This window comes from Rhopalosiphum maidis, chromosome 1, assembly GCF_003676215.2.
Source record: "Rhopalosiphum maidis isolate BTI-1 chromosome 1, ASM367621v3, whole genome shotgun sequence".
Lineage (NCBI taxonomy): Eukaryota > Metazoa > Arthropoda > Insecta > Hemiptera > Aphididae > Rhopalosiphum > Rhopalosiphum maidis.
In genome coordinates, this window is record NC_040877.1 from 36,469,274 (window position 1) to 36,485,534 (window position 16,261).

The 16,261-nt window shown below is 29.3% G+C and overlaps 1 protein-coding gene across 1 annotated transcript; it reads left to right on the plus strand.

Annotated features, from left to right (window-relative positions):
* Positions 1-148: 148 nt before the first annotated feature.
* Positions 149-1,333, plus strand: LOC113549102 (probable Golgi SNAP receptor complex member 2). The gene is made up of 4 exons (XM_026950262.1): positions 149-489; positions 566-671; positions 740-895; positions 954-1,333. Exons 1-4 carry the CDS (start codon positions 362-364, stop codon positions 1,197-1,199), a joined length of 636 nt encoding a protein of 211 aa, XP_026806063.1. The 5' UTR covers positions 149-361; the 3' UTR covers positions 1,200-1,333.
* Positions 1,334-16,261: the final 14,928 nt, after the last annotated feature.

Below are 16,261 nucleotides of genomic sequence, written 5' to 3' on the forward strand. Positions count from 1 at the left end.
GTGTTAATTTTACTTGTACAATAATTTTATTATTGTACATATTCATAAAATTTACTCACTTGTCAGCACTGGCTTATCTATATTTTAGTCATACCAAAACTGTTTATAATGTGGTCCGTCGTATACGTGTCTGTTATCAAAATTTTAAAAAAATTCATCCAGTGGGCAGTGGCAACGAGCAGACGGCAGTACGGTACTATGCTGGTCAACGTATTTTCAACAATATCTACTCTTCTCTCCAGTGGTTTGAAACACATTAACTGATTGATTTTACAATATCTTTATAAGATATTGTGAATATAATACATGTTGGTCTTAATTTCGAAAATATTTTAAACCTAATATAAACATACGGTACACAATGGAAAATTTATACCACCAGACAAATAGGTTGATATTAGAAACCCAAGAATTATTCCACAGATTGGAGAGTTCGAAATCAGAACTGGTCGAAGCAGATGTACAATCAAGAATATTAACCATTTCACAGTAATGAATACATTTTTGTTTATTATAATTGTTTTTTTTCTATAAAAAATGTTTCTTAATTGAACATCTTTTTTAGAAACTGTGAACACCTAGACATACTTGTACATAAAGAACCAGTTTCCAGGCGTAACAATGCCAAATTACGTGTAGATCAACTCAAATATGATTACCAGCACTTGCAGGTAAGCGCCTTTTTGTATAAAACAAATATTAATTTCTATCAAATTTAAAATGTACAAATATTTATTAGTCAGCGTTAAGAACGCATCAACAAAATCAGCTAAGGAGGTTAAGAGCTGAGCAGGAACGTGAAGAACTGTTAAATCGCCGGTTCACTAGAAATTCAGACATGAATGATACAACAATATTAATTGATAGTTCCATACAACATCAAAATTCACTACAGGTACTTTTATATTATAATTCAACTTAAACATTTCAATTAACCAAATTATTTATTTCAGGGAGCAAATCGAGGGGTTGATGATTTATTGGGATCTGGTGTCAGTATACTACAAAGTTTGCGTGAACAACGTGATCGACTTACTAGCACCCGAAATCGTTTAACTGGAATTTTTGGTTCGCTTAGACTTTCAAATACAACTATGAAGTACATTGAAAAAAGATTAAAAGAAGATAGGTATATACTATATGGAGGGATGGCCATTACAATTCTTATTATAATTATAGTAATGATATATTTCAGTTGATCAAGTTAAGTTAATACTTTGGTGATTTATACCATAAATTATAATACTGTAATCTTTACAGTGTATATTATGTTATATGTAATATATATTTTAATGTTAATTGTTACTATTTACAAAATTATTTTTGTACATGACTAAAATGTTTTTAAACTGTTAGGTTATTTATATTTATTGGTAAGAAAAATTGAATGTATGTTCATTAATTTTTATTGTTAATATATTTATTAAATAATTCCATACAATTATTGTCAAACATTAGTTTTAAAAGGTACTTGTGTTATAAATTCTAAACAAATCAAATGATTGAATTGATTTTACAATGTTGTTACTTTGTGTGTGTGTGTGTGTGTGTGTGTGTGTATTATTTTTTAAAATGAAAAAATACTTTTATCTTCATCATTAAGTGTAGTTTCTGGTTGAAAGTTGAATCTAATTGAAGGTCAAAAGTTCTATTTATGATTTTTATGCAAAACCAGCTTTAACAATATCCATTTTGGTTTTTTTTCTATAATTCATAACAAACATTTGTAGAATTGACAGGAACAGGTATCATTGTTTACGAAAAACAATTCTGAACAGAGATGATTTATCAATCAATGATAATTAGTAGGATGTATTATATTATTACCTATATTTAAATTGTAATATATCGTTATTTTACTTGATTTCAAAAAAATCTTCATTTCATACGCTCATAAAATTTTTTCTATATTGACACTAAAATTTTTTTAACCTTAGGTATAAATCACAAAAATGTTATGAATTTTCAACTTCAAAATTTCTTACAAATTTTCGCGATTTTGATATATTTCGTAAACATTTGAACTTTAAATGCTTATAAACAAAAATTGAGACTAACGATTTTTATTTTTTTTTTACTACAATAAGTACAACTTATAATAAACCTTGTATTAAATTTTAAAGATTTTTTGGAAAGCCAAATTTTTTTTATCGGCATTTCAAGAAAAAATCAAAAATTTCAATGTTCTATAAATAGTTTAAAAAAATTCTAAATATTATAAAAATTTAATCGTCAATAGATAACGCTAATATAAACATTTAGTGAAAATTTTAAGTATTTACAATGATTCGTTTTTAAGTTACAGCAAAATCAAAAAATCGATTTTGTCGAAAACCTGTTATGCGTAAAAATTCCCATTTTTCCGTTATTTTTTCAGGGTTTTTCCTGGCGCTTTTGCTACTGGCAAGTTTTACTTTTAATCCCCCCCCCCAAAGTACCAACTAAATTCAATTTCTTTTTTAAAGAGTGGCTAAAGTCAAAAATAAAAGCACTATAATCTACTTCAAAAGGTGATGGAAATCAGGTTGTAAAATCATTACATTTATCACTCCGTTCAGTATCATATATTATTTTTACTGAAGTTACATAATGGCACTGATATTTATATTTATTATGTATATTGTATAATCAAAGATAATAATACTGATTATGAATCACGGACTAAGATTATCTTAGTCCGTTGTCCGTGCTATGAATATATCCAACTGCCCGTAAATCGTAATGGAAGAAATACTATTTTCATATAGTCTGATGTCTGTGATAAATGATAATAGTTTTAAAAAAGTTCACGTTCTTATCATCTGTTATAAAATTTGTAAATTGTATACTGTATTTATAAATTATACATTTAAAATAAAAATAGATTGTACCTACTGCGTGGTATCTTTAGTACGGCGCATTCGAATTGCGTCCACGATTTTCTCGCGATGTATACTAATTGCGTCCATGGGTTTTTCAGCAACCGAGAATAATATTTGGTGATAAACTCGTAGATAATCTCAATTGTCGATTATATGAGTAAATTTCAACCGTCGTCTGTCAATATGCCAGTATGGGCCGAGTTCTCAAACTCGTTAATGCATACTACCAACGCATGTGAATCGTTTCACTCAAAATGAAATGGAATGTTTTATTCGTCGTATCCTAACATTTTTCAATTTGTTGACGAATTGAAAAATGTTCAAACTGACATTTATATTAAAATGCGAAGTTCTAATTTAAGAAGCAAACGAAAAAGGATGTAGAAAAAGAAAAATTTATTAAAAAAACTATGACTGAGTTTGAAAACAAAAATGTAGTACGTCTTGGCTTCATACAAAAATTTACCAATACATAAATTATATATATATAAAATCACAATTTTTAACCATACCATTTTATAAAATCAATCTTTACATTTAAAAATTACAAATTAAATTAGTTATATTTCCTGGATCTTAGTATACAATTTATTTAGCTCTAATAAGCTTTAACAACTGGTGCTTACAAAACGGCCATTCCTTAAATATTAAATATTAATACATTTCTAACTATTGCTTTTTCTAAGAAACCCATAAACTTGGTTTTTAATTATAATTTAAATGTCATTACTCTACTCTCACTTGTGCCTTGATATGTAATATGTATGTCTTATGGCTAGAGTCATTCTATAAATGTGTGCTACACCCTACACGGAGAGCCCGAGAGCGTTACCATATCTGTCGTTAAAAACCATCTGCAGATTAGTTTTAGTTTAAGTTGTACACCAGATAGATACATAAAAAAAAAATACAAAAGTATCTATCTACTATATATTATTCACAATTTTCACAAACCGTACATAAACTAATTTTACAATAAAAGAAAATAATAAATAATTAAATAACTTAACAAAAAACTTTATTCACGTCAAACATAATTTTTATTACATTGAATATAGCTGTATAAGCTATATATGAAAATAGGTACAAATATAACATTCTATGATACGCCGTATATTTATTAAGCACAGCAACAAATCAAACGTCGGAAAAACCTTTTTGTCCGTTTCCAAAAAGATCCGCGTTTATTTTTAACGATTATTGATGCCGCGTTATACGAATTGTCGGCCGAGATTCAGTGGCGTAATTAGGAATTTGTCGTAGGGAGAATAGACATTTTTTTACACACAAAATACTTAGATTTTCAAGTACAGTGGTGAATGGTATCTGAGAATCCTATTTCATTAAAAATCCTTCAACTAAATATATAAGTACACAAAATGTCAAAATGTATTAATAAATGTTACTTTACAATTCTACACAATTTAGTACCTATACAACATTATAATAAATTCTTCAAAATGTTAACATTGAATATTACGCTCCAAAGCCTCAATTCAGCTATTGCATTATTTTTATCTAATTGTGGTGAATAGAATTCCACTAACCCTTTAAATATGCTTCGTCGTTTTCTGTTAGATTAAGGCGGGTCGTTTTTTCGTCGTTTTTCGTGCATTTAGACCTATAAGTGGAAGAACTTATGTAGAAAATGGATTTAAATTTTTTTTTTTTTTATTAACACTAAAATAAGATGAATTTTGAAAAAAATAATTTTATAGAAATATAATTAATTTGTTACTATACTAATTAAACAATACAAAAAATTGAAAATTTATTTCCTACATAACCTAGAAAAAAGAATAAGGAATTCAAATATGTTTTCAAAATAAATATTGGACTTTTGGTACTGGGTGAATTTTTCTTTCTCTTTTTAGGATCTTCATATAAAAACTTTTTATCGCAAAATTTAGTAACGTGCGACTGCACGTATATACGTTACTGATTTCCAAGAATCTTAGCCGTAGTTTATCATTAATTACATACTTGTTGTGATGTTAGCACCACGACAAAACACATAATCCCACAAATTAATAAATAAATATACATATTATATGGGCTCTGGGCCCTGGGGGGAACTATCCCACTCATCTCCACCCTTAATTACGCTCCTGCCAAGATTTGCTTTTCTATGTCCATAGGCGTCACGTTTATTTAAATATTCGACAATGAAACAGATCGCCTCGCTGGCGGACCAGTGACTTCAGCAGGGCTCACCACATCCGACGGGCCTTCGTTATGAGTACGATCATCGGAATGATGGCGTAACGACGGCTAGAGAGCTGGCGATTTAGTTTCTACGGTTGGCGCCATCACAGCAGCGTTTACGATCGCGATCATTCGCCGCATCTGTGGTCCTGCGTAATTGGCCAGCAAGATTAGCGATAGTCGATTTCGAGTGGCCCGTCAACATTCTGTCGCGGTTCATCGGAATCGCCATCGCCGCCAGACGTTATTATTAATATTATTTTTATGTTCGGCATCGATCTAAAGTACGGTTTAGCGATTAAATCCGAGAATACCGTGCTTTCAGAAATCTCCATGGTATGAGCGTTTTGCGATTTTTTCACAATGGTTCCCATCGAAGCCGGTGTGATTTTGCAATTAATCGTAATATCATTATTATCTTGCATGATTTATTTTGAATACGCGTATAATATTAATGAAAGATTATAACGTCAAGAGAAGCGAGTTTGCTCTCTAAAGAATTATTCGAAGTGTGCTCTTTGAAACAATACCGAAAATCAACTGCAGTTAGATAGCTACTAAGTACACGACGAATATTTTATATTTCAACACTATATGGTTAACATTTTGACAATGGCAATAAAAATATATTTTTAATTATTTAATTAGTTGATTGTTTATTGGCTATTCGGGAAAAGAGAGTGCATAAAATAATACAAAATACAAGGAAAAAAATTATGATACAGAAAAGAACAGTTATTACAGAATTTTAAAATTAAGTCTTACCATTGTAGTTATTATTTATTCAAAACATTTACACAAACAACGAAGTTTAAATTCGTTATCAAAATAAAAGTTAAAAGCAAGGCTGTTTACTTATTTTTTTTTTTTTTTTGCTGATTAATATAATAAATGGACAGTGGTTTAAATTTAATAATAATTATGATGATTTTGATATTTTCCATGTTAGCAGCTTTGAATGCATCAAATTTAACACGCGATACAGTATAGACTATGGGTAATAATACTAACAAGAAACAATGCCATAGCCAGGATTTTTTTCGGGAGGGGGGTTAATTTTTGATAGCTTATTATGACAATAAATTAAGTTTTTACTGTATTTCTGACAATATAAAATTCATATAATTATACATATTATCAAATCATGATCAAGTGAGTATGATAAGAGCGGCATTGCTTTATCGCCACAAACTGTAATAAAATTAATACAATTATTGTCATCTGACATTTGTGGGGGGAGGACTTGAGCCCGGAATCCCCCCTAGCTACGGCACTGATACTATGCAGTAATGTACACTATATTTATTTAATAATACATAATGACAACAGCAATCGTTCAGATTAACTATGCGCAGCAAAACTTGCGTCAAATTTCTTCTGTTGGGACGACGTCAAGATTGATCGAAGTATTATTTGTCTCAGTTAAAAGTTTAAAACCATAGACACGCAAGATTTTTTGATTTTAACTTTAGACGTCGACACAGTATTTCTATCCGACATCGAAGTGTAAAGTCTCGTTAGCGCCGTTAGCGGACCATCGAAACATTCGAGACCATAACTTTTTACGTCTTGTATAAACAGTCAAGTATTTTGCCTTCGTTATGAACCATCGATGAGAGAAAGACATGGTTTCTTGATCTCGTCATCGGATCTGTGAAACCATTACTTGACACACTTGCCACGCCGAATTTACTTCGAATGTTTGATAAAGAGGAAAAATCTTGTCAGTATACCAGCGTATGATATTAATTAATTGTTTGTATGTTAATATTCTATATAATATACATATGGGTGAAATAGGTACGTTATAACTTGTATAATACAATAATTTGTTTGTAGAAACAATGCTGAAATAATTGTGAAACAAATGCAAATATTTTAATTTAAACACAATAGCTGACAATTTTCATAACAATAATTTTATCATTTTTGATTTAAAAATATATTTTTTTCATAATTAAAAAAAAAAGTAATTTTATGAATAATAATATAGAATATGTGTTTTATGTAATAAAACAGATTCTACAAGTTATAACACATAAATATAAATACCTACTCGATTTACTACTATAGGGTTTCGTGAGTCAAAAAATGTTGAAAACTTCTGTTATAGTCAATTATTAATGCAATAATACTATACTCGAGTAAAATCATAATTTAAAGTTTGACAATTAACTCGCTATACGAAAATCCTAGGTATATCACTATATTACTCGTATTTTACAGATTAGGATCATTTAGATATTAAATAACCGATGTATACGAACTGTGCTTCGCGGCGATGCAGAATTAAAGAGCGCCGCAAATTTTAATAAAGGGAGCCATAGTACAAAAGGAGAAAATATTATATCTAATATAATATTTTATAGATTTATTTTTTTTAAAATAAAACATTAAATTTCTATTTTTTATGCCCTATGCGTAATTAATTTTTTGTCTGATAATGTATGAGTAGTATATATATTATAAACACATTATTTTTTTTCATTTATAATTTGAGAACTAATGAAGTTACGACTTTACAATAGAAGTTATACAAATTTCAGTCCTCTGTTGAACTTATTACGTGCGTGTTAGTATTGTTGCGGATAATAATGTAAAATTAATAAATTATGAGCGACTCATTGGACACGTTTTTACTTTTTAATTAACTAGGTACCGAATAATAATATATTCTATTTTGTTAGTATAACGTGGATCATCAAAACTCTAATGAAGAGGCGCCCGAAACTCGACAAAAACGCAACACAACTCGCGCTTTAGAAACCGGTGTAGGCCTCGCGGTTAAAATTCACGTTTCCTGAAATGCCCGCCAGGGCGAACCGTTTCGCAGTCATCGAGTATCCGACAACCGGCGCGCTGCGTTACGTCGTCACTCGGCCGCCGTCATTCGCTCTTTTATCACGTCCGTGTCTTAGTCGTCGGCTCGTCGCGGTTACTCGTTAGCGTGCGCTGTTGTCGTTACCACCACTACCATGACCGCTGTGTGGGTACGTCTGTTGTCGAAAAACACAACGATCTTTACCCCCACCACGGCCTGTTACACGAAATTGGAACCGGCAGAGAAAACGTCAACCTTTTTTTTCTTTCGCGCGCATATTCCTTACTTTTTTTTTTATCGTTATTGTTATTACTTATTAGTTATTGTTATTTTTTTTTTTTTGCGAAATTTTATTTTTGTTAATTAATTAATGTTTGCGTTCATTCCGACGACGACTGTTTGCGGTACCGTCGTGACCAATTTACCTACATGACGACGGTTGGGTTGGTACGTATTTTATCGTCTTATAGATGATTTTATTATTATTCGTCTCCACCGTTTCCCGTGCAATCGATCAGAGGTCACGCACGCTGGGATAGCGATTCGGCAACGATGACGACTACGCCACCACCGCCTCCGCTCCGTCACGGACGGGATTGTTGATGGGTGTGTGTCTAGTGACATGCGTTTTATATTTGACAGACATGACTAGATCCACACTCATCCATGTTCCCGGGCCTGTTCGACGGTTATAAACGGACAAAGCGGTAAACAACGATAAGAGCCGCAATCCAAATCGGCTTTTTTGGCGCGCAACAAGTGTGCAACGTGACAAAGGGACGTGCGCGCGCACTCGAAGTGGCATATTTTTATACCAGCCTGCAACCGTCGCTGTTACATCGGTTGCTCGAGGGGTAAGTCTAGATTAGCGCGGGACAACGTCGCCAATCGGTTTGGTTCATTTTTTAACCAGCTCTCTTGATGTCGTTACCCTCGGTGCAAACAAATATATTTTTTTACCTATCAGCTAATTTTCATTTAACTCATTGTGTTATCCGTTTTAGGGATTATCTGATTATCTTATTGTATTATGTTTGTGGTTATTTTTACACGATCCTCGTCCCAAATCATTATTATGAACTATAGAAAAAATAACAATTGGTGGTGGTTCAATTATAATTTATAGTACATGATCAGTGTTATCATTACTCTAATGACTTAAAAATACTCTAGTGTAATAATATTATCAAGAACTGATATTATTCGATAAACAGTATCTGAATAACTATACCTATTTTGGGTTACCAGACGTCCTCTTTTCCCCAGACATCTCCTCTTTTTAGGATTAAATAAAAACGTCCTGAGGGTTTTTTCATGAAATGTGAATTTATTAAATAATTACCTTGATATATCGATAACAGTATGTAGGTATTTATATAATATGCTCAATGTTCACGATCGAAATCATGGTCATAATCACATAATTAGAAAAACAGAAAAATATTGATATTCATAAAGTACCTAAACTCTAATATACCTGATTAATATTATAATTTATGCCATAATTTTCTTTATTTTTAATATTTAAAAATATTTGATAAAGACTATACAAATAAGACAGCATATTATGATAAAAATGTTAGTACTTATTTAGTTATTTATTTCCAGGGCTAAATTGGGACCAGGGGCGCACCTAGGATATTTTTTTTTTTGGGGGGGAGGACTAAATTCAAATAATTTTTAAATATTAATAGTTTTTATAATAATATAAACAGAGGTCTCTCCCGGGGCCCGGAATGACAGATATAAATATATAATATTATGTTATACCTACAATGTTTCAATTTCGTTAATTGATATTTTTTTTTATATGTTAATTTAAAGTCAATATATCTAATCAAATTATCAAAATGACATCTGTGTAAATCGAGCCTGAATTTTCTGCATTATTATGTTGTGTTCTAGAACTACATTTCAAAAATATAATAAATCTAATGTGACTGATACTTATTTCTGAAGATAAAACTTATTTTCCATTTTTTAAATAACTTTTAGCATTTTCAGGTCATATTAGTTTTTAATGACTTTATTTAAATACATTTTACATGCTTTTAGTATAAATTGGAAATATATTAAGGAATATTATTTTCATAAAATTGTATTTAATAGTTTTTATATATTTATCATAGTAAAATTAAATAACAAATATTAATTGGTTAGTTGGAAATTACATCAGTATCACGGTCACATTTATTTCTAGTAGGTAAACTGTTATTATTATGTATGTCTAATTTAATTTTTATTTTTTTGTTATATTATTGTTTAGTTAATATAGAATATTGAAAATTTCAAAAGTTAAACTGTAATTTTCCTATTGCTTTAGTAACGTGCCTATAAAAATTTTAAGGACATTTTTAGAGCATATTATTTTGATAGATTTAAGGCATTTAAATCAAGGCCTTCTAATTATAAAATATAATGTTTATTAGTGTCAATGTAGTTTTTCCAAAAAACAGTTAAGAAGTAGATTTCTACTAATGCTATGTGAATTGTTGACAATTAAATTAGGAACATTTTATACATGTTTATTTTCTATGCATGAAAATTAATTTAATTTTCTCTATAATATAGAGATAATGATATAATTATCATTTAATATTTACTAATAAAAATATTTTTATTATTTTTATTGATTGAATAATAAAATTGTATAAAAAGTTTTTATTGATGTAAACTTTTTTTATACATAAATTATATTATTTAAAATAATTACTGTTTCTGTTACACAAATTACCATTAACTGAAAATTTTGTTGATTGCTTAAATTATTAAAATTAATTAGTTGTTGGAATTTAAAACAATAGTTCAATCACCATAATTTAGAGTTAAGATCTCTTTAAATATTATGTTATATTATATTCATTCAAATCTTAAGTATATAATTCAGTAATAATACTGCATTGCCATTAGAATAAAGTTGGTATTGGAATCCTAAAAATGGGCCTCATAACCTATATATATATATATATATTTGATTATCAGCTTTTAAATATTAAGCTTGGTGTAAACTTGTAACAAATTAAATATGGTATTAACATTTTTTGATACATTTTCAAGGTGTTTCTTTTAAGTTTTTACCTTTAAATTATAGTTCATTCTTTCAACACTTTATTTAAGTAGATCAACATAAATAATTGTAATAACTAACACATATTCAAGTAATGTGGAAGAATGAAATATGAAAATATTTACCCTAAAGTTATACATATCAATTTAAGTATCTAGAGAAATAGTTTAAAAAAATACTGTATAAATATCTGAATATTATAATTAGGGAATTATTAAAAATGTTAAAGTGAGGGATCTGCAATATTTAAAAATATCTATATGATTCAATGATTGTAAATCTTTATTTTTTAAATGTATACATAATCCTTGAATACTAGTTATGTCATTATTTCACAGTTGAATTAGAATTTGTTATTAGAAACTAATTTTATTGTTAGTGAATAATACAAATATCAATAAATATACTATACTCTTGAGTCTTGAGCATCAACCTATTTTTCAAGGTTTCTTATTAATGGATCAGTCTGTCTGATGAACCTATAACTCATTTGTTTCTACTCCTTGCGTTTTTTTTATCAGACAATATTAAACAATTTTTCTAACGTTAAAACGATACTAATTTCTTATCATGGATGTCGTGTTTCAATATTACAAAAACATAATAATATATTATTCATATTTCAGATATTTATTTTATCAATGAGCAAATCACATCACCAATAACATACATAACTAAATATTGTTTTAATTTATAATTAGTATATAATTACAATTTGTTATTCCCATGAAATTATTATACGTATGTACTGTGTTGTACTTATGTCTAAATGACTGCGTCCAATTTTTATGTCTGAAAAACCATTGGTCGTGTACTCATCTCTAGGGTCAATTGGGGTTAATGTTTGTCTCATAATAGGGATGGTTGATTATTTTTCATCAATATGCGGGCGACACACAGCAACGGTACCCAATGTTGATGCAATGACAGTAAGGGAGGTGTTTACTAGCGGTTTGACTAACTGGTTGGTACTCGATTCACGTAATCTGGTGTCGTACACCCGCATCGGAAAAATGCATACGTATAGCTACGTTTTCCCCTTGCTAAACAATAAATAATTATCGTCACCCGCATGAGAATATAAATCCTCTAAAAAAATAAAAATAGTGCTCGTCACACATTCGATTTGCTTTTATATCCCATTAATCGTCATTACTCACTATGGTCGAAGAATTGATTAAAATTCAGATAATGTTAATAATATGTAGGTATTTTATTTGACGTGGGTTAAAAAAATATAATATAGTAGGTACTATTTAGTATTTAATAATCATATGAGATACTACACCAGTTTTTTTGCACGTATGTCAAGAATATTTTTTTTTACCATTAGGCATTGATGTGATAACTCTATTATACGAAATTGTGTTTGATGATCAAGTTGGTATTTAAAAAGTAATTAGTAATATCTGTTTTATTGTTATTGATGTAATCTATTTTTTAAAACTGTTTCTCGTTTAATTTTGTCTATGCGTTTTTATTATTAATTAGATAAATTTATCGACATCTACGGTGCTATGGAATGGATGACAATTTTATTTTAAATGTTAATATTTTAATTTCTTGATACCAATGACGCCCAGATGGGTTACCAAGTACTCGTGCTTTTAACTCTTAAGAGGAGGTTGGTATAAATAACAGTTTGTAAATATTTTTAATATAAAAATAGTTTTGAAGGACTACCTATACGAATAGAAATGTTTTCGAAAACATCAAGTATATTTCTTATGTATTAAAAAAAAAGATAGGTGGTAACATTTATTAACAGCATGTACTTAGAAATAATGTTTAATACCTATATAATATGGTTTAAGTAAACAATTTCGTAATTATTGATTATTTGATTAAAGATCACTCCGACTCCCTTTATAATTAGGTTCTCAAATTTAAATAAAATGTATTATTTTGTTCTAAATTAAATTATGATTCGCGTTTTGTGTGTATAGTCTTATATACTGCCAGAAGACAAAAAAATTTAGGTACGATGGTGTTTTGTATACGATAAAATATTTTATCGTCGACGCGGGGGAGCCATTTTGAATGGTGCCGTGGCACGGAGACTAGGAAATCCTCCAAGCGAGATGAGAAGTTTTTCGTCGACCGTTGGCTTGGTTAGGTTACCCACGGCGTCGATGGAGCGGTGGTAGCCGTGGTACACACATTATATCATTAGTAGCGACGGTTACAAAGGGCGTTTTTGTTTTCTCGCTCTTTCACTCTCTCTCTACTTTTTTCAGCGTGCGTGTTTGTTTTCGGTTGTGAGACGACCATTGGCGACGTAGAAAAGACGCACGTAAACATGGTAAACACGAGCGAAAGAGAAAAGAGGCGGTAGACTTGGGTACGATGGAGACCCCGCGCGCAGCGATGTCGTAAGGGGGGAAAAAGACAGCGGCGGCGGCGGCTGCGATTTTAGACAACCGAAATCGTCGTTCGGGCCGCAGAGAGCGGTAGGGCGAAAACCGGTTTTCCGTAGGTACATACGCGCGCGCACACAATTTACTCGGCCGCCACCTGGACGTGTGTGTGCGCCTTTCTTGTTTCTGGGCGGCGGAGAAGGGGAGAGCTGACCCAGACAACTTATTCGCCTCCGTTGGCCCAGCTAGCGTCGCATCGGAATATATATAAAAAAAAATATGTAATAATAAAATACAAAATCATACATTGTCCGAGACCAAGAAGAGAATATCACGTCGGTGGTATAGCGTAACAATAATAATTATTACGGGAGCCGCGCGACTCCCTCGTACGTTAAAATATTATATTATTATGCTCGCAAGCACCGATAATATAATATTACGAGTATATTTTCTTGTACGGTCTTACCTGTCTGTTTCATTATTATTACAGGGGCCCGATAAAAATCGTAATAATATCATACCTGTGGTAGTGTGGTGAAACAATGAGACGACGGATGAAATGCGATGACATTATAGAATATTATGTATAATTATTTTTCCAAGTCTTGAAGTCTATTATACTTATATAGGTATAATATTGTTTACTCTTGCTCGCGTGTATTATAGAAAACAGTAAAATACGAGTTTTACGTGTTTTTACTTTTTTAGTGGCGTTTTTCTTCCCGGATGTTTTTCCCTTACAATCGTTATTTTACTATTATTATTAAACCTATTTTTTAAACATAATGGTGGGTGGCTGCTGCCGCGTCGTCTCCTTCCACGAAACTTCATAGCTTGCTCTTCAAACGCTTCTACCGATGCTGTGTCAAGTGGTGACTTGATTTACTATTATTTATTATTATAAGTTATAATTTAGGCTCTGAAGTTGTTGCATTTACATATTTATTGAGAGCTAATATTATTAGATTGATTGCTAAGTATGCTAGAAATTCGTTTCAAGACGACGAAAAACATATTTAAAGTATATATGTATAGACTATTGAATGAATATTTTTGCATATTTTATGATTCTTTGGTTTTAAAAAGCAGATTTCCTTATTATACAATATACAATAATTTTGAGAGATTTCAGTTTATGCTGTATTATGTTTTTTAAATATCTAGTTGGTATAAAAAAACAATATTTATATATTACGCTTTATGTTTATGCTATTTTTTCCATCTCCAATTTGTATAATATTATAGTAATAAGAAGAATTTTATTCGAATAAAATGTTAAAGCTATATATATTTATTATAAAAGTTACTTAAGATATTAGGACTTAAAAATATGAAAATATTGAAGTATAGGAATTTATTTTATCATTTGTGTAATTTTAAGTAGTAAGTATAACTATTTATTTAAAATTTTCAAGAATATTAACAGTTTATTAAATCATAAAATATTTGTGTAAAAAGTTGGAGCATATTTTAAAAGCTTATTTAGTACTTTTTAAATGCATTAAGTTTTGCAAGTACTACTTGTAAAGTTATAACACTAGTTGATTTTGTTTTATTTTATAATATATACGGAATGAACCCTTTTATTGTACTTAGTACATATATTATAATATATACATAGATGATTAAAACAATTGACATAAAGGTATTAATAACTAATATCGTTATAAAATATAAGAACAAATTCAGAAAACGGTAACATGTTACCAATTATTAATTATTAGTACATTTTTTTTCTTTAGTTTGTCTTGTAACATTTTTATATTGATAAACACTATAAAATGTATAAATTATCACATTATACAATTTGAAGCTGATAATACTATGGGCTATTTACATAACATGCCTTCCCTATTGCCTTTAATCCTAAGCTGAATAAAGGATATATTCGTATGTATTATACTATTATGTATTTAATTTTTTTAACTTCCTATGAATTATGATTGATATAATTAATATGACAATAAACTATTTACAGATTATTTATGCATTCTCAGAAAGTCCGAACTCTATTTAACTAATAATAAACATTTTATCTTCAATTAAATGATAATCCCTACTTCATATTCAAAATTCTGATCTAGAATAATTTTTCAAACAACATAGAAATACCTAACAAGTAAATAGGTACTTATTTTTCACAAAAAATTAACTATTTCATTGCCATACTAAAAATAGCCATATCTACTCGTTTTTTAATATAATTTAAAATTTAGTAGATAATATTACTAGGATAAAATTATCGAATAAATATTTTTGACCTGTTGCTAAATATTATTATTCTATTCATTAAAATAAATTGCATTAGTTATTTCAATCATAATTCATATATGTATTTTATAAACATTTGGTTTACACATAGATAAAAACTGTTAAGTAAATGTTTGAACAATCTTGTAGATATTATGTTTATCGTAAATTTAATTTTGATAATCACGTAAACACAAGGGAAGTAACGCTATATATTACAATTATAGACAGCAGATATTTCTGTTATTTGTCTTTTTAGTATTTGTTCTAATAACCAATTTGTATTAAAAAAACTAACATGACATGTGTATAAATATATCAAATGCAATATATTTTCAATTACTTCGTAGTAGTAATAATTAGTTTTTAAAAATTAGCGTATGTAAATTATATTTAATTATTTTGATGATTTTGCGAAGGCAATGTTTTAAATTTATCAAATGTATAACAAGGAAAATAAACGATTGTTTATTATTATTATTTATTATTATAGATATCAGCATAAAAAACCATTACTAAGTATTCCACATTACTTTATAGTATTGACAGTATTGTTAACATAGGTCCCCACAAGTGATTTTGTTGTTATAATTAACTATTTATTGGTAAATTTAAATATTATTAACATTTAAGAGCAATCTTAGAAATTAAACCTTATGACTTTACCTTCGATGGTCAATTTTAGGACTAACATTTT